At 38.0% G+C, this 22,783-nt stretch overlaps 1 protein-coding gene across 3 annotated transcripts in view; it reads left to right on the top strand.

Annotated features, from left to right (window-relative positions):
• Positions 1-22,783, top strand: part of MAGI2 (membrane associated guanylate kinase, WW and PDZ domain containing 2) — a 575,799-nt gene that overhangs the window by 407,675 nt on the left and 145,341 nt on the right. For 2 of the 3 annotated variants that reach the window (XM_085298788.1, XM_085298783.1), the window contains exons 7-9: positions 11,051-11,108; positions 16,849-16,970; positions 18,483-18,665. In XM_085298788.1, the coding sequence (XP_085154914.1) occupies positions 11,051-11,108; positions 16,849-16,970; positions 18,483-18,665 (363 nt within the window). Of the gene's footprint in view, positions 1-11,050; positions 11,109-16,848; positions 16,971-17,593; positions 17,723-18,482; positions 18,666-22,783 lie in introns of all 3 variants that reach the window. The other variant, XM_085298773.1, reaches the window with a different exon arrangement.

Raw genomic sequence — 22,783 nt, 5'->3', positions numbered from 1 at the left:
CCAGTGCCTTTCTCTGGCTGCCCTGGTCAGACCCTGTGGGACTGTGCCTGTCAGTGAGGGTACTTCCTGTGCTGGAGTCACTCCTGACTTGTCCTCACCTGGGGAGCAGCCATGGTCTTGCTGTGCCCTGGCAGCAGGTCTTTAAGAAGAGCATTCTCCAAGTGCAAGAACAGTCCAATGTGCAGTTCAGGAGACCAGCTTTGCTAAGCAGCTATGCTCATGATGGATCTTCAATTCAAAAAGGCAAGACATGGCAGGTGGAAGTAGGGACAGGCTGCAAAGGAGAAACTCAGAAACATTACCTAGGCATATGGAGATGATATCAGGAAAGCCAAAGCTTAGTTGGAGTTGAGATTTCCAGGGAATGTCAAAGGCAACACAAGGAGTTTCTGCTGCTACCTTAGGAGTAAGAGGCTGAGCAYGGAAAATGTGGAACCGTTGCTGAAAGGGATGAGTGATTTAGGGACAGTAGACACAGGTAAGGCTGAGGTACCCAAAGGCTTCTTTGCCTCAGTCTTCACCAGGAAGGTCTCCCAGACCTCTGTGCTTAGTGCAAGGGCTCAAGAAGGAGAGGTACTATCAATAGTGGATGAGGCTCAAGTCTGGTGTTACTTGAGAGAATTTGGCCCATACAAGTCCATGACTGCACCAAAGGGTTCAAGAGAGTTGCTTGTTGCCCAGGGCTGCTATCTAGTATCTTTGAAAGGTCAAAGAGATCAGTGGTGGTTTCTGATGACTGGAGAAAAGCAAGTCRCACCCATTTTCAGAAAAAGCTGAAAAACTGGGTCAGCACATCAGTTAGCCTCACTCCAGATCCTGGGAAAATCATGAAAAAAGTTCCCTGGGATTACATTTCTGGGCACATGAAGGAGAAGGTGGTGACTGGGAACAGCCAGCATGGGTTTACCTTCTGTAGATCATGCCTGACCAATCTGATTCTCTACAAACATAGTTATTTTAAGGCAAGGAGAGAGCAGTGGATGTCATTTACCTTGACTTCAGAAAGGTTGTTTCACGGTGTCCCGCAATGTTCRTGTGTCCAAGTTAGAATATTACAGTCTGGATGGGCTGGTGAAATTACTTAGGTAAATAACTGTCAGGTAGAGGGGCTTAGCRAGTAGTAGTTAAAGCATTGTACTTGATCTGGATGCTTGTGACCAGTGGGGTATCACAGGGGTTTATCCTGGGACCTGTCTTGTTTGACATCTATCTATATCAACAGTCTGAAGGAGGTGATGAGGTCAAGTTTTCAGATTACCCCAAACGAGGGGGGGGAAAACAGTCAGTTCTTGAAGTAGAACTATCTACTCGAGGGTGTGACAGTCATTCAGAGGGACCTAGGCAGGATGGAGTAATGGGCCAAAAGGAACCCTATGAAATTCAACCAGGGCAAATGCAATGTCCTGCACTTCAGAAGGAAGAAAATCTTACAGAGATACAGGTTGAGAACTGACTCATTAGACTATATCTGTAATACTGACTGCAGTTTTGGGACTCCCAATAGGGATTGGGTCAGTAAACTTAAGCTAGCTCAGTGGAAGGCCACTAAGATGGTTGAGAGCAGGAGCACTTGCCTCGTGAGAGGGGACTGAGGGTAGTTCTGATTCCCCTTTACTAAAGTTTGGCACTGAAAATAAGATTAAAATGTGTCATTTTGTTTTTTTACAGAATRCTTAGCTTTTCATTGTTATACCAGTAGGTAAAAGGTGAACAGCTAACTTTAGTATGTTAAAGCTTATCTGTAAAATGGAGGCRTTAGTAACAGAACATCCAGCTGCCTCCCATGAAGTCTAACCTGCGCTGTTAGTAGCTATATATATTTTTATGGAGCTTTTTAGGTCRCTAACCAAACAAAAGGCTTTTAGGTTATATAATAACAATAAATTCAATAACTCCATAAACTCATGGACTATGTTATTAAACATTTTAACAGTAAAGAAAATAAATAAAGAGGTTGAAAGGCAAATTTAAAAAGAAAATTCTAACCTCAAAAGCAGACAGTTACTAGGCAGAAACATTGGTTCGTAACAAGGCTGAATAGATACAATTGGTAGTGAAGTACAAGCACTGGAAGATTGGAACATCCAAAAGATCAAAAAGAATGTTTCTTTTCAGTCTGTTTTCTTCAAAGTCTAAAAAATATAGTGTAGAAAAGCCTCGTTAATAAAACGAGTTGCAAAGGCTGAATCTTCCWCAGTGGAGTACACTTCCACATGGAATACAGTGAATCTGCCGAACTTCAGCAGTACAAGTTGCTAGTGCATCGTAGAGCTGATGCACTTGGGCCTCCCTTCCTGYTGGTAAAATAAGTGTGCCTGTGTCGGTAGCTTTTATGTGCCTGTCTGAACCTGGGACCAGCTGGCAAAGCCGTCGCCGTTCCTCTGCATGCCGCTGAGTGRCTGCTGAGGTTTACACTTGAGCTGCTCTGGCAGGCTTGTGCGTGGCACCACAATTCGTGCTGAGGTGACTTCACGCCTAGCGGTCATCACATTAGCTGCAAAGCTTGGGTTCAGTGACTCCATTTAGATACAATCTTTGTTATGCTAAAAACGTGATATCACCTAATTAATGCAACATTGAGAAAATGATCCCAAACTATCCTTGGAAGCTAAGTAACATCACTGTATAATAAGTCTACAGAAGCTTGGATAAATTTATATCCAGTGTCCTAGGCAAGCACTTGTAGCTAAAAATTTGAATTTTTCAAGTGTTTCCTAGCTGCCTTCATTTTCCCAGCAGAACAAAAATCACTGCAGTGGGAACTGAGACCAACAGTTGTCCTAAGCTTCTCTCTTAACAAATGTTCTGTAATACAAACCAAGTATCCATGAAAAATAACRTAGGACTAAGGGCAGAGAAAAGAATAACATGATTTGATGAAAAAAGTTTAAGTTTGAATAATAAATATTTTTCAGTGAGTATTTCTCCTTTCCTTAAATCGATTATTTTTATGTATCCTGAAAGCAATATTTTCTGTAGGATCTTTTAATATAATCGCTAAGCTTTCTCTTTAAAATTGCCATTGAGAGTACTCTTATCAGCTTCAGGTACTGCCCAGTAAACTGTTGAGARTGAAGTTACTCATTCAGACTTCATTAAGGGAGACATTTCAGGGACTTCCTACAGTAATCTAAATGCTCAACATATAGTTTTTCGTCTAACTTGTTTTTAATTGCATTTTTCTAATTTTTAWTTGAATTAAGAGCTAACAAGTCTTTTATGAACTCCTCTTTGATAGTTATGATTCAGTAATTCAATTTAATTTGGTACTTTTTCACTGCACTAATGCAAAACTTAATAGATGTTAAACAGGTCTACACATCAGAAGGATCAAGTACAGTTAATGTTACAAAATATTCCTACCCTTGGCAATATTTCATATGGTAACAATGCTGAGAGAAAGTATAATTGAATTGATAGTAGTATTTAGTGGTCTAAATATTACTATCATAGTTCTGCATAATTAAGGATGCAATGTGTCACAATAAGCTGTATAGAAGGAAGTAGATGCATTTATTGGATCTGAACGTTACTTAGATGTTTGTTTCCATTGTGCAAGAAGAAAATTATGCATAATGTCATTTCATTCRTGAGAATAAATTGCACATGAGTAGTTTGTGATTACAGACAGAACATAAACAGTGAGGACCATGTGAAATTTGCTASTATGAGAATGGTAGTTGGAGAACATGAGTTTAATTACAGATGAGCTTACATGGCTTACAGGTACACTTCCTGAGTTTTTCGGGTATTCTAGGTCATGAAGACTGAAGTTGTTTTCTCTGTGAAGAGTGGAGTTTTCCACCTTGTCTTTGTGGTGGTTTTCACTAAGACAGTAAACAACTTAGCTTCTAATTTTTTTTAATTTAGTTTACCTTCCATCTTCTGTTAAGGTAGTATAAAGGATTTGACTAGAACATACAAATACTGATTTTCTTGTTTGCTTGGTTTTTTTTTACGATGCTCCCAGATGTTATGCAGCTGGATGGCCTAGCACAACTCRTGCTGCTGTATGGATAGCAGGTTAAACATTGGCTTTCAGTCAGCAATGTTATTTTCCTTTTTTGCTATGGCAACCTGTAACRGGAGTCTTCACGAATGGCAGCAGCACAGCTCCAGGGCAGTGTGGATGTGTATTCTGACAGGAGCAGTCAAACCGGCCATCTCCAGCTCTCTTGCTCCTGAAGYGGCAGCACAGCACACTGCGGGCAGCGTCCCTTCCCTGCTCATCTGTTTGGTATTTTGTGTAAGCTATGGAGTGAGCTCCACAGGTTTAGCCTCACAGATAAATATTTACAAAGGTGGTGTCTCTTTCAATACCTTTCTATACCAGGTAGCTGACATGTAAAGACAAAACCTGAATCTGGAACAAGGAAGAAAGAGAAGAGAAGGAAGAAAACAAGAGAGAAAATAAGCATAGTTGAAAAGGAAAGATGTGAGATTTTCACAAGATGTCATATATAGGTCAGAAAAGGATTCCTAATCTATGCCTGGGTGCTAACGTGGCAGGTGACCCGAGCTCACATTATAGGGATAAGTTTTCCACTAGCAGAGTTCTTCTTGAAAAGTATCTTCCACATCCTTGTCAACAACATTTTCAGCAATAGAAGGTGTTATGTGTTCTTTTTGTCTCTTGTACCATACTCTTTTGTACTATACAAGTATTTTGACTACAGCCAATTCAAGAAATACGCTCTTGTCCTTCTTTCCAGCCAGGCAGTATGGTGCGGATGCAATGCCAGCTGTTGTTCTGAATCCTCTGGTCTGAATACAGTTAGGACTGCATAAACTTCAGAAAAATGAATCTTGCTTTTGGTAGTATCCTTTCATCATCTTGGCACATCAAGATCCAAAATGTACTCCTTGCTCCATCCCTAGAGAAGGTGAGGTGGCACTGTCAAAAATCGTTCTGAAACACAACAGCTTTCTAAAAGCAGAATGAGAGCATCTGGACCATTAGCATAAGCAGGCTGCGATGAGAAGGCACTGCCATTGATTATTAAAATGACCTGCTTGAATTCAAATTAATCTTTCCTTTCTTTCTTTCTCTCTTTCTGTCTTTTTTTCTTCTTTGAAAATACCAGAGGTTTTGTTACTATTGGGTGTTTATCTTTCAGAAATGCAATTCCTTCTGCATTTAAAGGCTTACCCAGAAGCATACTGAGCAAAGTGTCTGAACATCAAACACGYATCTTTTTATCTTTCTTTGGATGGCTGCTACAGTGTTAGCTAGATGCTGCTTCTCTKGTAAAGGATAAAGCACGAAATAAGAGATTTGGAGCACATATAGACATTGTACAGATTATCCGCTGCCTTTCCATCCACTCATGGTATCAATATTGCCAAATGCTGCACGAGCTATTACAGATTTTTAAATGGTAAAAATATTACAAATATTCCTGAACAAGCTGTACACTGGACAATACGAGAAGATCTGTGGGAAYGCAAAGTCAGATATTGAAGATTAAAAGTGAAAGAGAGGAGATTAGATTTTCTCCTGACCAWACAGAGAAATTCTTCTGGAATCAGTAGAACTGTAAAGGCCCGAATGATAGTTTAGTACATACAAATGAAGATTTCAGACRTAACATACTAACTGCAAAGCTGTTTATTGCAGAAATTATACACAAACAGTCTCTGCCAGTGCTACCAAAAGAATACCAGAGGATGCTATAATTTATAGATCCTTTCCCAGTTTAACATGCTGGCAAACAGGAGTCTCCTTTGTGTGTGTTTTATTACAATTTTTATAAATATTTACTAGTCACTTTCATCGTTAATGATCATCACCAGGCACAGTGGACCRAAAAAGAGACTGTAGTGCCCTCACCGCTAATTTGGCAAATGTGTAGCTTTCTATTTTATGAGGCATTAAAGTATTTCTGTCCTGCAATTTYTCAGTTCAGTAGTGAAAAATGGAATAGATGCCACTATTTAATGCCATGAAAAATAATCACGATGCTACTTAAAGCAAATGTAGCAGAAGACTCTTCAAATAGAAACTATATACTAAACTACACACTGCTAACCTTACCTTCCATACTTCAGAAGGCAGTTTGAGTTTGTGCTCTAGCAATCCCATTTAACTGGTCAACACAGAATTTTAATTAAACATAGCATACAGGYTGCATCTCACATAATAAAATGAAATTAGAGTATACTCTTACATGGAGTTTATACCTGTTATGGTGCTCAAAGGTAATTTTTATATCTCTTCTCTTGTGAACCCATGATTGTTTTATGATGTTAGATAATTAGTAGTTCAATCCATGCATTTAAAATGGGTTCTCCATAGTATGTCCAATTCATTAAATTTTTACAGACTTTTACACAAGAAAATGGGATTTGCCATTTTCATTCTCAATAGTTGTGCCAGTTCATAAATACAGTTATGCATCATTATTTTAGGAAAACATGGACCAATAGGTTAATAGTAAATCTTCAAATTATTTGAGATTTTTGTAACTATATAACACAAAAMATATCCACTCATACACTTCAAAATATATGTTTACAGATAGTATATACCTTTAAATTCAAGGGCAAAGCATCTTTTTTAAAATTCTGTAATTTGAAAAAACTAACACACTTTTGGAAAGGGACACATACGTGTGTGTGTGTGTGTGTGTGCGCAGGTGTGTGTGTCTTCTTAGTGTGTATTTTTAAATGTGCATGAAATTTACTGGTACCTACTTCACTTTTTCTTTAAAGGACTGTAATTTTAGATGGCCAGATATGAAAGCAACATTGTATAATGAATTTAATTACATGAAGAAAACYTTGCAAGATTATGTTAAAATAAAATATGCCTATAATATTAAGACAAACACTTTATTTATTCCATGTCATATATATAGGTAAAAACATTAATTTTTTTAAATAGAAAATTATGAAGAGGAAGCTTATTTATCATACATGCTGTGGGAATGAAGCCCACTGTAGGGGTAGTATAGGATTTATGTGTGTATCGGCAGCTTGCTTTCTGAATATTTATGAACAGCATCCCACAGTCTTGTCTCAGGATGCCCAGGATTCTGTGGGAACCTAAGTAGGACTTTCTATGGTCAATSTCTTACAGATTTTACTAAAGTTCTGGAAAGAGTGATAACAGGATATTCTAATGCTCTGCAATTTGAATATGAGCCAGCAATGTGCCCTTGCGGTAAAGCAGGCCAGCTGACTCCTGGATTGCAATAAGCCCAGGAGTGTTGCCAGAAGGATCAAGGGAGGTGATCCTTCTCCTATTCAGCACKGATGAGGCCACATCTAGAGTGCTGGATCCAGTGTTGGGCTCTCCAGCACAAGCCATGGACATTTTGGAGCCAGTCCAGCAAAGGGCCACAAACCTGATGATGGTACTGGGGCATCTCATACGAGGAGAGGCTGAGAGAGCTGGGACTGTTCAGCCTGGAGAGAAGGCRGCTTYGGGGCAATCTTGTCAATGTGTATAAATATCTGAATGAAGGGTGCAACTATGGAGCCAGAGTCCTCTCAGTGGTGCCCAGTGACAGGACAGAAGGCAATGGGCACAAATTGAAATACAAATCTATTTAAACAYAAGAAAAAAATTCTGTACTGTGAGTGTGGCCCACGGAGGTTGTGGAGGCCACCCAACAGGTGGCCCACGGACGTTGTGGAGGCTCCATCCTTGGAGATATTCAACACCTGATTGGACACAGTCTTGAGCAACCTGCTTGAGCTGACCTTGCTTAAGCAAAAGGTCTCCAGAGGTCCCTGCCAACCTCAGCTATTCTGTGATTCTGTGACGGATTCAAATAAATAATGTATTCATGCCTGTGAAGTTACAATAATAAAATAACATTGATGAAAATGTAAAACAGTGTTCCAATTCACAGTGCAGACTTGTGCTGATTTACTTTATGAAGACTTAAATGCTCACAATATTCTGAGAATAATGGGAAAAAATGAATATCAAATTAAGAAAATCCTTGAGCTTTAAGTTATGCATTTGTGGAGTTCCTCATCTGCCAGTCTTCAGCAGAGGGTTGTATCTTTCATTGCCGTATGGGAGGGAACTGAGCAGTGGCCRTCCTTTAAGGGCAGCTTGGTAGGAAGGCAGTAGCAGTCTAAGCAGGTTCACTCAAGAAAAGAKCAGTGTTTGCTATTTTAGATGCATTTAAAGGAGATGTAACAAGCAGAGATAAAGCTGCTTCTTGCATTGTTTTTTACCTTTTTAATTTCTCTACTGTCAATCAGGCTTAATTTTCCTATCTTCCTTTTATCACATATCAATAATTGCCTACTTACATTATCACTGAAACAAAAAATTCAGATCATCCAGGAGCTCTTTTTAATGGCCAGTTTAATGACATTGCTTAGTATGAGCTGTGTTAGTTTTGTTGTCTAGTTCTGTATTCTCACTGTCTCCAAAAAGTTCCTTTAAAAGTATAACTAAGTTTGCAAAGGAAAAAATTCTGAGACAAGGTATTCTAGAATGAAATTTCCTAATAGAATCTCTGTGTATTGTGACATGGTCTTTAACTGCACAGAATTCAATACCTGTGCGTGGTGTGAACATGCATCCTTTTGTGAATCAAAGCCTCCGTCAAAATCACCTCATCAGGCACTGAGGTTTGTACTGCCTTTATTTGTGTCAGCTGAGATACTTATCACACCTACGTGGTGCCTCTTAAATAAAAGGTGAAGTTCTGTTGGTGGTATGATAACTTYTAAGGGTTCAGTGTGAGTAGTAATAAAATACATATTGATGGATGTACATGGATATATGTGTGTGCATGTACATAAGCATGCATGTACAAGTACAGATTGATTTTTCAAGATCATGCAATTGATGTAGTTAAAACTTTATTTTTAATACCTAGAATGTTTTAAAATTTTTCTCTATTTCTATATAGAAGATGGTGATTGTAAACTTAAYTACTTTTAAGGYCAGAAGGTACCACAATATCTTATTTTGATTTATACTTCCATGTAAAGCAGGCACAAGGMATATAAATATAAACTCAATCACTAAATCCTAATTTTGGATTGGTGGAATTTCAATGCAGTCAGTGTGAAAGGTATCGGAAGAGGAGGTATGTTCCTGGCTCCAGTGCTCTTTCTTTTATCAGTACTTGGAGATTTAGAAAAATTAAGTTCTACATTGATACATATAACACAGGTGCCTACACCTAAATTATATCCTGTAATAGGCTGTAGGCTACTACCTAGCCTATTAGGCTTAGGCAGCCTATATCCATGAGCAAATAAAAAAAAWTGCTCTCTAGCACCTCCTGATCTTAGAGATATGTCCAACTTATTAGCCTCATGGGTGATCTACATCAGGCTTACACCCAAGTGTGCCCAGCCTGGGGAGTCTGGTAGGAGACTGGTGGGTTAGGTGCTCATCTTCTGCCAAAGCTCCATCAGGAGGTAGTAGCATGTAGGCATCTCTCCAATGCATCTCAAGTCCGTCCCAAGGACTCAAYCTATGGATGTGCTCTGAACCATGGCAAGCACGTACTTATAGCACTGAATTGAGCATATTTGCAGTAGGTGGCTAATAGCACAGCTAGGGGTTATGGTGCCTATTACAGGCCCCATTTTTCACAGTAGCCTAGTGGTTAGACCATTTGTCCATGAAACCTCAGATACAGGTTGAAGTTTTTCTGTGTCTTGAGAAAGTTTGAACCTGTATATCCACGTGATAAGAGATTAACATACYACTGTATGGCCAGGAGTACAAGATGTATGGGACATGAGAAATACTGAACAGGAAGACCCTGATTGCAGGATAGCAGTGGAGAATCACATCTAGAAAAAAACATTGGTTATAACCCTGCTCTGCAAGCTGGTAATGCATTTGTGCATCTTAACTTTTTCCATTGACTGATTATGGAGAGATACTGATGCCTAACTTGGGCAGTGTGGCTCAAAGCACTGGGCAAGACACTTAGTTTTCAGATGTTTCAATGTGTAAATTAAATTTCTAACATAGGTAGCCTCATTTTTTTTTAATTTGTGCGGCATTGCTATCCTACCTATATAATGAATAACAGAGATTTATTTTAACCCTGTCATCAAAGTGTTGAGWAGATTAATTACTTAGTGGTTAGGAAGTGTCTTGACACTCATAATATCCATAAATTCTTGTACTCAGTGTAGTTATTAGTTGTTATAGTATTACATTATTGCAATATGTAGTCTATGAACAAGAGGGCAGTGCAGAGATCCTAGGGGAAAGAAACAAATATTTTTTTTTTTAGAAAGATGACTYACACAAAAAGGTGAAGGGAATGGGCAGTCAAAAGAAAGTGAAGCTAATGAGGACTGTTATCAGTTGGTCTTCAGATCCAGTGAGGAGAGCGCAGAATGACTTAATTTTAGGTGTGAATATATTTTCCTGGTATATAACTGTGCTTTAGAACAGGATGCCTTTGGAGGCCATGGAATTGCCATCACAGTAAAACAAATAAGACAAAACTCTCAGGGGCATTCTGGATATATTTATTATACTTCAGTGATAGGAGGCAAAATGCTTTGGTTCCTTTTAGACCTACTTTTCTAAGATTCCTTGCAGAAAAAAAGACGACCCCCAAAAGTAATGTACGTGTTTAGGAATATAATTATTTTCCCTACCTTTTGCAAAGACTAAGATAAAATGGAGTAAGCAATATGAACTTTTTTAAAAACTTTTCTTTTTATCTTGAGAACTTTTTATTAGTCAAACACAACTAAATGTTGTGTACCTATTTGGAAAAATAGAATAACCTCACTTCCTTTGGCAGTAATATCATACAAGATATGCTACTGTTGTTGGCTGGCACAGCTGTTGAAAAAAATAAAGCAGTTCAGCTACAATGTATTGTTCTAGAGACTGAGATCTGTGTTTACATGCCAATTTTCAAGTTACTGCTGGTTGCAGCTGCCATGGTATGTGTCTAAAATTTGGCGTTTGCTTTGATCACTGTATCTAACCTCACTATACAGTTGTTTCTCTTGATACACAGCTAAGATCTACACTTTCATTATTAGAAATCTTAGCATTCTGTACTGCATTTACTGAGAGAGATAACTCTTTGTTTTTCAGAGCTTCCATATGGCTGGGAGAAAATTGATGATCCCATTTATGGCACTTATTATGTTGAGTAAGTTCCCAAGTTCAATATTAACTTGCTGTTACTATGTCATAACCTAATATTAATATTCTCTGCAGTACTTAGATTGGAAAGGCATGAGTACAATTACTTGTGCAGTTAGATTGAAGGTATACCAGGAATTCTGAGTCCAATACAGTTACGTGGCTTAATATATTCAGTTTGTCTCAACTCAGTCATTCTGTTTCTTCGAGGCCTGATTTCATGGTAACATTTCAGCAGATACTTGTAGGAAGATTATATTCATTAAAGAAAAGTTGTTGTATGTTCTGTACAAGGTTTTGGATATCCAGTGCAGGTATAGGTCTTGCTAATCAATGAGTAGAGCGAAGCACAATCATTTTAGCTCAGTTAAGATCCTCTTCTGGATAGTCCTTTCTTGCTTCAAATCAGATGTTCACATTGTTTCTATCACAAGGCAGATTATACCCTCCATACAAAATTTCAAGCGTGTTGTATTTTATTTCATACTTAAAAGTACAGTTGAAGAGAATGAGAGAATATAAATTTCTATTTTCACAGCACAATCCTTGCTTCCATTTTTCAGACTTTATTTTGTTCAGGAAAGGAGAAAGTACCTATTCTTATTCACCTGCACGAAGGACAATAATAAGCATTTGTCTAAAGTAATAAAACCTTGCTTTAGCTAGATCATATATAAAAGCAATAAATCAGTCGATTCTCTACTGCGTTTTGGCTTTACACTGTCAATGAGACTTACACAAAGTGAATCTAGATTCAAAACTCTGATCCTGTTCAGGGGTTTTATTCGCACTCAGCTCTCATGTTAATGACTACACAAAGTATTTAGCAGAGGATAGGGAGAGACACTCCTCTGTTACTGTGCACACAGTGCCTTGAAAAATTACTTGTACTGAGAAAGATCTATCCATTAGTTCCATTTATTAAGGAAGGGAGAAGATGGTTCCTAAGCTAAAATCTCAATTTCAAATCCTGACAATGAGCAGTACATTACTTTAGTTGTTTAATACAGAATACGGAATTTTAGTGTGTGCATCTTGCYATTCCCTAGTTACCTTTATCTCTTGAATCCATACCAACACTTTAATTGCAGGCTTACTTTGTACAGATATTAGGTCTGCTGTTTTTCCAGGTTCAGACCTCAGGGTATGCTGCTGTGAACTTGGGCAGGGTAGAGCTGGATAAGGAAGATCATGAAAAGATCTAATTTCTAGAGTGTTAGGAGATGTATCCATAAGGTTCCCCTTTCTTCACAGCTATAAAAGCAGCAGCTTGTGGATGTCCATGCACTTTCCCTAGCCCTCCTACAAAACAAACAAACAAATGGAAGCAGTTTTTGGCCACTGTCCTGCTGAGTCCTTCTGTCCCGTTTTCCAAATGCAGTAGCAACTGCCTTGCCTCTCTTTTCCCTGCTTGTTTGTTCCCTGCCCTCAGCCTGGAGAGCCAGCAGCTCCATCTGCTTTGCTCGTTGGCCCAAAGCAGTTCAGTCAGTCCAGAGTCCTATTTATCTCAAGCAAAAAGGTGAGTAAGTTTTTGATGTCCCCAAGTAATGCCATTAAATTAGCCTCTCTCTTTATGCTTGAGGTTTTTTTGTGATGTCCCTGAGTAGTTAAGGGTTGGAGTTCACGTATCTCTTTGTCATTAATCCCCCTGAAGATTTCTCTGTGTACAATTGTGCAGCTGCTGGGTAGGAGTAAAAGTCTTCTGCACCAGTGGTTTTTAGTGCATTTTGGTGAGTAACAGGTGTTGTGCAATTTCTGTGCATTAATCTCTGACTGATATCCACTTTGTTGCCAGCACAGCCCAAAGCATTTTGGCACTGGTGGGGCTCACATTCCCATTACACAGTCAGAAAAGGAGCAAGTATTTATCTCAATTTCATGTCCATCCTCAGGTAGACAGACAAAAGGCTCCTGGCCCACATGTTACTATGCAATTACATATTTTAAGGCTGTTATTGCCAAATTCAGGTGTCCTATCACAGATAAGATTTATGGAAAGAAATATCAAACCTACCGTAAGCTCAGAGGTTTTCGAAGTGGAATAGATGTTCACAGGCTGCTATTAAAACTTTGGCAGCACTAGGTTCATAAAGAACTTTATAGCCAGTAAAATATACCTGTACTTTAATTTGCTGTCTGTGCTCARTAAGTCTGAAACAAAAATTGCTTTACATTTTTTCATTGTAAAGAAGTGACAGTTATGCCTTTTTTATTACAAGTATTCAACAGATGAGTTCATTTTAACTGCACAAAATCAGATTACAATAAACTCTCTTAATTATTTCATAAAAGTGGGTAAATCATGAAAAGTTAGGTTATGAACTTTCACATATTGAAGTCCARTCCAAGCTTATATGCAAGCCTTTAAAACTGTCAGTGAAAGAATGGCTCCTATTTTGCTTGCTGAAATATTTGTATCCCATGGGAAGTTTGTAAGGATGAGCAATGAGACAGTCAGATTCAGGTTGACCTTACAAAGGCCAATCATTCTCAGCTCCAGTATTCTGAGATCAAAAGAGAAGCTAAAAAATAAAATAAAACTAAAGAGTTGTTATCAAAGCTAACAAACAATAATCACAAAATATTGTTAAATTCTTTTCAAATCTTAATCACACATGAATGTACATGTGAGAGATTATTAAAATTTTAATTTGCCTTGTTATGCAGGTCCAGGTTTCATTTGTAAGGTGTAGACATTTGACATAAATGAGAAGTGCTTGCCATACCTAGTTTAACTTCCGTGCAATTTTCTCCTAATTTATAAACTAAGAACAAGCAGCACTTAGCTGTGCAGGACTAGGGAGAGAATGCGGTTATTAAAGAGCACCGAGTCTTTCAGCATTCTAATTGCCACAAGATTATTTCCCCCTTTAAGGATGATTAACTACAACACAGCTCAATTTCCAAACATGGTCCCCTTAATAGAACAGCTAAATTGACCATACAGGTATTTATTGTGAAAAAATTTACCTCCTATACTTACAATTTCGGACATTGCTCTGTTACTGCTCAAATAGAAAAACTTCTCTCAGGAGAAGTCCTCCTGAGATAGATATTGTTAACTGAGAATGGAAAAAGGACTTAGATACTAACTCATCTGTAGCAATTTGTCTGATTCAGCTATGGAGCTGTACAGCACTCAAAACAGCATGATGCAGAGCTGCTTCTTGTCTCACTGGAGTTGTCTAATTCTCAGGTCAACATTTTTTATGCATTTGCGGTCTTGAGTCATAAATTCAGTGCAAGTGTCTGATAAAAAATAACCATTTTACATATAATTTTCTTCTTTTTGACTCCTTTCAGACCAAGTATTTAAAGAAGTTGTTTAAATTTGTTGGCATTCTCACAGTGCTTTAGAGAGTGCACACTACTATAAAAGAGTCAAAAATATGGAAATAAATTGGAGTTAAGAATTAATAGTATTGCATCAATCTCAAATACCACTGCTAGTCTTCCTGTCTGATCTCGCTAGGGCAGAAAGGCCGTTATTTCAGACATTTCAGTCTAAATAGATTAAAGTACAACTTAAATTCTACCTAGAAACTGCTGAGGGGCAGCAGATTGATGTTCAATTAACCATGGACACAACCAGTAGTACCTAAAATTGTATTCTTTTAGAACAGAACCATATATAAATTGTAACATAGGTCTGTGGGAAGCCTCCTGTGATCCTAGGACATGCTCTGCATCTACAGCATGACACAAAGCATGCTTATATGCAGGCCTTTAAATCTGTCAGTGAAAGAATGACTCCTATTCTGCTTGCTGACATATTTGGAGGAACTGAGGAACAAGGGACTAAACGTAGGTGTGATCTTGGTTATCCATTACATCTGCACAATATGGCACAAAAGCTACAGGAAACCCATGATCTTCTGGAAGAGCAGCTGAAGACAAGAGCAGGATATTTTAGAAGCTCTAAAATAACACTTGATCCCTATGTTGAGGCTACTAACTACACCCACGGCGTTGTAATCTTGTTTTTAACCTTATCAAATGGCAGCATGAAGACAGCTAGATATTTTACCCTCAACTGCTGTTAGAAGCTGTTTCAGGATTTCACATTTCTGCTTGTAAGAGACCTTCTGATTTCAAGTCTGAATTTATTCCTGTCCAAATTTTAGCTGTTTATTTTTACCTGCTCTATCATCTGTGATATCTCCTAGTATTTACTTCTGAGTATATTCATAGAATGCAGTTATATATCACCATTCATTTTGCTGGAATAAAAAAATGCAGCTCCTTTGGTCTCCTCTCATAGGACACTCTCTCCCTGGCCTATCTAGAAGACCTTTTCAGTGAATTCGTTTTACATAGTCATGGGTGATCAGAACTCTATCTAGTATTTCATATGATGTTTCATTGCTGCCTTGTGTAATGGCAAAAGTGATATTTACTTGTCAGTATGAAAATTTATCACGTTAGGTACCATCATGAAATGTAGCTTTTTCCTAATAGTTCATTAGTAGTTCATAATTACCTTATGATCATTTAATGCACATAAGTCTTATCTTYCTCTGTCTAACTGATAAAATCTCTCCCTTCCATCACATATTTTTAGGTTTGAAAGAGTTATAGCAGTGTCAACAAAGCAGCAAATCCAGAATTTATCAACTGTATTTTGTATCTTCTTCATAAAAGAAATTTTCTTTTGCATGAGTGGATATCTTTTCATTGCACTAGCTGTCTCCACCAAATCCCGACTTTTCAGGACTGTAGGACTTGATCTGCTCTTTCTAGTCCACTTTTTAATGGCAGTTCCACTTACTTTCTCTGAAAGAACTTGAAAAGTTCTTAATGTTTGTGCAAAAAGGTTGTTTCAGTATAAATTGAAGGCATTAGACCCTTTCTGGAATCTCAGAGTTTCAAAAGTTTCCAGATCACCTCTCCAAGTGATTAAAGCCAGAAATAGGGACTTGATTTTCAGAACAACTCAACAAGTAGTTGCTCAATAAGAACAAACAAGAAATGACATGTCYGAAAACCTCCCTAGTTTATGTACGTATTTATTTCTTCCGAACATTTGCAGCACAAACCCCTTTTTCTAATCTATGACCCTATTATGCAGAGTTGCTCAGTGCCACTGAGTAATGCTTTTGCCTTCCTCAGAAAAGTGTGAAACATCTATTATATGTTATATACATATTTTCRAGTATAATGCTAATCTACTGTCTGACTTAGTTTCTGCATGATCCCGTTTTTCTGTACAGCTTAGCAGATATGTACTATAGAATTGAAAAGGAATCATATTAATTTTGTTTCCTGTGTTAGATTTATTTCTGTTTTAAGCAGCGATCATAAATGTATTCTATGTGTTAAGCTTTACCTATTACTGCAAGTTATTAAGTAATTTCATTTACATCTTATCTATAATAATGCACAAGATATTGATTCAGTTTCTTTGAATAGTGCACAGAACAATGTTTGTACAAAGACATGAAGCTCACTGTAGCACACTTCAGCAGTACTGYAATAAATATACAGTCATATAGATCAAAACCATTTGCCTGTAGCAGAGCAGCATACTGAAATGATAGGGCACTTCCCAGTGCTATTCATTTTGTTATGCACTGCACCATGCATTTCTCATCCCCAGCAAAATTAGGTGGAGCACAAGGGAGGCCCATAAGGGTTTCACAAGGATTTCTCTGTCTAACCATACACACATCACGTACAGCATCCTACTGTGAAAATTACCATTTTCGCAAAGTGAACCCAATTTTTAATCAAAACCAAATTTTTTCCAGCCACATAAATAGAAGAACACAATTTGAAAACCCTGTCCTAGAAGCAAAAAGGAAGCTACAGCAGCATAACATGCCCAACGCAGAACTTGGAACAAAGCCTATGCAGGCCCAAGGTTTCCGAGGTACAGTACCGTATCAGCGTATCTTAGCTAAGATGAGTGATCCTGCTTTCCTGTTGGTGTGCCAGTGATTTTGTCATGGGCTGATTAAAGGAGTAGTGTTGCCAGTTCTCCCGATAYGATCACATATGCCTTTTTCCTTAAAAGTCCAAGCTCCTGCAGTTGAGGGAYTCTCATAAGCCATCTGAAAAAACTCTAACCTTCAGAGTCGCAGAGGAAAAGTAGAAAAGATAACCCAGGGTTTCCTAAAGGCTGAGAAACAGAAAGCACAATAAGAACCCCAAAGTAATTTTCTAAATAAATTCATAATTCCTATTCTTGGGAATGTATGACTCTCTCCTGAGCACCTGARGTTGGCAACACTGAAATAATTAATTGTACTTTCTCTAAATTACTGTTAATTGATGTTTGGTATGTTTCTAAGCTAACTCATCTAGCAAGCATCAATTAAGTTCAAAGCCTCAATCACTATGTTATAGGAGTTTACAGAAATGCAGCCTCTTGGTAATGTGAAAATTAATGCACTTAAAATGAACTGTATAAGCAAAGAACAGTATTGGTAGAGACGGATAAACTTTAACATAAAGTTATAGCCAAAGAATGAGGCTTGTTCTCCTTTGTAACAGTAGAAAGCTCCTCATCAACCTTACCTAGGCCCAAACACGCCCACCCGCGCCCTGCTCCTCAGAGGTCCCGCAGCGTGAACGATCTGTCTCAGTGGCGGCCCCACGGTGCTGGGATGTGCAGGCCGTATGGTATGTCCGCGTGCTGCTTCGCAGGCGAGCTGCACAGCTGTAAAAGTAGCGAGATGCGTTTAAGTCACAATCTTTTCACCTTTCTCATGCCTTTTCTCACAAAACCAAGCACAGCAGAGAGGCASTGGAGGCCAGGTGAGGCTTGCTCTTGCCTGCTGGTGGCTCACGCTGTACACTGGAGCACTCTGAAAGGGGATGCAAAGGTCACACAACTGTCACAGCAGCTATAAATGTCACTTGCTGGATGCCAAAATCCCGTGTGTTTGSAGAGAAAAGACTACCTAATATTTAGCATTGTTTTTTAACAAGTGGAATAAAATATACAGGRGATTATAAATATTATTTTCTTATTGCGGGTGGGAGGGAATTTGTGCAGAATGCATTGCTTTGTAGACAAAGCTGAATTTATAGGTTAGGAATAATTTGAAAGAGGTTTTTAAATTACCTCAGATACCATTTTTATTGTTGTAATTATTATAGCTGCACAATATCCACTTCTAAATGTCTTTCTCATATGAAAGAACATTTATAACTCTCCACTTACAGCTGATCTGCCATAGATAAAAATCCTTTCTAAGCTTTGTATTAGTATAAGAACTCACTAATATTTTTTTCTGGAATGCTTGCACTCTATTTCCTCTGTTTTCATACACTGTCACCTACTGTCACCTACTGTCAGCTGCTACTGTCATCTGCTGTCCCTGCTGAGCTATGGCCAGATCAGACCTTTTATCTTTCTTGTTTGTGTTGACTGATGTAGAAAAACCACTCTTCACCCGTGATGCATCACAGCTGAAGGGGACTTTCCTCAGCACAACTCTTAAGAAAAGCAACATGGGTTTTGGATTTACCATCATTGGTGGGGATGAGCCAGATGAGTTTCTTCAGGTGAAGAGTGTAATTCCTGATGGGCCTGCAGCACAAGATGGGAAAATGGAAACAGGTAATTCATATGATTCCTCTATTTTTTTATATGATAATTAGAGTCAGCTAGAGACTTTTTGAGACTCACTGCCTCGATAAAATGCATGCTGTTTTTCCATACCACTCTCTGTAAATGCCTAACACTGCTGCTCTTGAAGAAAAGATGAAGCTCTCTGATAAAACTTTGTTGTAATATTTCTTTCTAGAAATACCAAGTGCCTTATTTTTCCCCTTTCACAGTATTTTAAAGGAGAAAAGATCTCTCTATTCTACATTAAAAAAGGTGTGATGTTCTTTGGTTTGTAAGCTGTTTACCCAAAGGGAGTCTGTGCATGGAGAGAAAAAGAGCACAGAATACTAGATGCAAATTCCTTTCTTAAGAAAGGACAGTTTTGCAAATTAATTGAAGTTAAGTCTGATCCAATATTGTTCTTATCAGAACCATCAAAACAAGGGTTTTCAGCAAATGATATGTATGATACAGGCATCTGTGGATTACTAATAAAGAATCTGTGAAAAATAACTAAATAAAAGAAACTTCCTGTGTAGAGATTTAAAATTACCAGAAATATCTTCATGTCCACAGATTGATAAAGATTGCAAACTACTGTCTTAAAGGTTTGCAGAGTCACGTCAGGTCTGCATACAGATAAGAAATCTGTTTAGGAAGATGGACCTGGTTACCAAGCCAGGTATAGTCTCTTGTAGAAAAATACAATCACAGAATGATAGAGTAATTTAAGTTGGAAGGGATGTCTAGCAATCTAGTCCAACTTCCTGCTCGGAACAGGGCTAACTCCCCAAGGCTTCATAGAAAAAATGATAGCTTTGGATTTCTGTTACATCCACAGAAACCCAGTTCATGGTGGCCAGAGTCCCTGTGAAGATACAGAGAATTTGCCTAGGCCATCACTRTAGATGGATCAAGGCAGCAGGATACTTTTAGCATATTCCAATACAGGGAACAGACACATAAACACATACAAAAAGAATAATGTTGATGGAATGATCCCAAGTGATTCTTCTGGAAATTTCCTTTCATCCTTCTTATGTTGTAGCAAAGGAATGATGCAGACTATCATATGTTGGAATAAATCACCCTGAACTCTAGCTAATTGTGTAAGACTCTCCAAGACCTTGCAAGTGGGAAGTGTGAAGGTTGTGAGAAGTATTGTTTTTAAAACACCGTAATTTCCTCAAAGTCTTATATTATAATTGGTAAGATGTTTTTGATGTCAAAAAGATAAATAGATAACTTATACAAAAAAATAAAATGTGAAAAAGAAAAGTACAATGCAGATTTTTGGTGCTGTCTTTGTAAAAAAACATTAGTATACTATCTTTTTGATTGCTTTTAAWTCTTAATGCCTTTGAAACTTCAAAATGCAACTCATTACTGAAAGGCAAAGTAGCYGTTTCAGTGAAGAAAGGGTGCAACAGACTTCCTGAAGCTCAGGGGAGATTAATAATATAAATTTYGTATTTCCTAATATTTTCATATTACTTAATATGCTCCATGAGATATTTTCCTTGTTTGTTGTAGTTTTATAYTCTGATTCAGCAATCAAATATAGCTGCTTGTTCAACTGTCTGAAACGTGGATGAGCTATTGATGGCGGTTGTTCGTATTTTCCAAAGAGTGCCCTTGCAACTCAACTAAATTTTGATGTTAAAATTGAACACTAGTGTCATAATACCAGTGGTAGTGATTATTGTAGTCATGGATTATGACAGAAACGTGGAAAACGGGTGCTTAGGAATATAGTAAAGTAAAATTGATTTTTTTTTCAAATAAATGAATTCAAATATACTAAGAATCTAACACAAAAATATCAATTGAAGTATATAATCATTATATAATTATATGAGCCCAATAAATATGAAATTGCATCTCAGAATAAATTCTGGCATCAACTATCTTTATTTTTGAGAAGAGTGACAGAGTTCTGATGTAATGGGAGAATCTCAGGTTAATGATTCTAGCATCTAACATGGTTTCTGTGAATATTCCAAGTGCTTTCCATATAAGATAATGCTAAAATGAAAAAAGACACCTAAGGTCAGAACACTTATAAARCAGCTGCTCAGCAAAGAGCTCATATCTTCTGATACACAGTCCTTTTCACCCTTGCTAGAGTATGATTTCTTTCCCTGTTTAGACATTTTATAGTCTAATCAACTGAAGATATGAAAGCTTTCCAGGTTCTATCAACACTATTTTGCTCATCAAGCTCTTAAAATCGTGTTTCAAAACCATTTGGGGTTACACATGTACCTTTTGGTTGTTAAGTAGGCATTGCTGGATGATGAATGGAGCTCTTAAAATACTTTTTATTTATTCTTTTGTCATGAACTGTATGGTGTTGTGCAATTGTAGCTGTGCACTCCAGCTACAATCGCAGTCACAGGAGGCTTTGGTAAGGAGGCTATGATCAAATTGTCGTATTCTAGCAATACAATGTTATAATGAGGACAAGGACAGTATGATCCACGATGCAACCAGCATAAGTGATAGCCACAGTTTTTGATGCTCCTACCTGTGATGCAGCTGTGGAGCCCTTCCCTTGCAAGGCTGATGCTGATTGGTCCAAGTGGAAAACAAAATCCTGACATGCATGGGGGAAAAAGCCAGAAAAGACCTTATCTCCTTCATCTTACCTGATCTTGGCCAYGGGCTGAAGACACCATGCTGTCCTTTAAGTTAGTGGTTGAAGAAACAAGCTTACCCAAAACTAATATTATAATTTGTTAATTATTTTACTCCTCATCCAAAATCTTAGTAAGCAGGCAGATACAAACTCTGTTTCAAGAGAAGGGTGAAGCTGTGTTAAATGTCATCCTTTTTACCTGATCACAACWCAGTGATTTTACCAGCAGGTTTCAAAATTAAGCAGTTTTGGATTGCAACATTTGGAACATAGAGACTAATGCAAGACAGAGGTTGACATARCTGTAATGTTATGAAGCAATTAAAGTAGCTAGACAAACTGAATGTGATATTGTGTCCAAATATCAACAAGGGATATGTGAAATCCTGGTGATCTTACAGTAGCACCACTCACAGCCCAGGGCTGGCATTAAGAAGTAGCTATTGTTGCCCCAGACCCACAACAAACTTTGCAAGCAGACTCAGAGGGACCACATCACAGTGGATGAGGCAAAACTAGGCAAACTTACATTCCTGATCCCATTTGCCAGATGTTTCAGAATTCCTAAGGGTTGTTATGCCCTCATGTAAATCTAGCATATGTGAGCTAATGGCTGTTAATAATACTGCAAATGCCTTTCTAGGATGTGTTTTAGCATTTGGAGCTCAATCAAGCTGCTGGATATGAACATTACACTCCACAGCATCTCCATCTGTCTTGGGATAGTCCAGAAGCTGAGGTCATAGGCTTTCCTGAGGGCCTGAATTGCTCTGTCTTTTCTGAAGCCTCAACCTGCTGATAGAAGACCGTTTGCATTTAAGAGGCCCCCTGTATCCCATTAAAATGCTGAGTGAATGTCAGGGGTAAAACACTACATCTACATGAAAAGATTTTTGTACAGTGAATGATTTTGAATGACTACTGTTCTAAGGCAAACAAAGATTTAGGCCTGCAGCTGAGTCGGATCAAAGCTCAAGCTACAAAGGTAAAAACTCTCCCAGAATTCTCAAAGTCGTTCAATGGACTAGACAAACTGAAACACTCCTACATACTCGAGCTCAGGAAAGATTCTCATTTTGCACACATCAAATTTCAGCTCCTTTGGTGAAAGCTCCCAAGAAATKATTCCAAGATATGATCCACAAGTGATTAATTGAATCTTTTATGTTGATTCTGACTGATGAATAGCCATGATCATTGCAGGATGAACWTTCCAGAGATATCTAAATCCTTAATGATGTCTCATAGCTCAACAGTGTAACTCAAAAATGGTAAACTTTCTCATTTCATCAGCCAAACGTTCACTTGGCCAGCTGCAAGTTGCACGTTGGTGAGGCTTTGCACACTTCTTGATCTACACAATCATAATTGTTGGTATTCACTTGAGAAAGAGTAAAACTAAGACATTACAGGGTAGCTGACCCTACAACATCACTAAACTTAGGGAATAATTATGTAGGCATCATTCATGCAAAGTACGCCTAAWATA

The sequence above is a fragment of the Rhea americana genome, unplaced genomic scaffold, assembly GCF_003343005.1.
Source record: "Rhea americana isolate MKP2758 unplaced genomic scaffold, rheAme1 scaffold_1, whole genome shotgun sequence".
In the NCBI taxonomy this organism is placed as follows: Eukaryota; Metazoa; Chordata; class Aves; order Rheiformes; family Rheidae; genus Rhea; species Rhea americana.
This window is presented reverse-complemented; position numbering and strand designations above follow the sequence as displayed.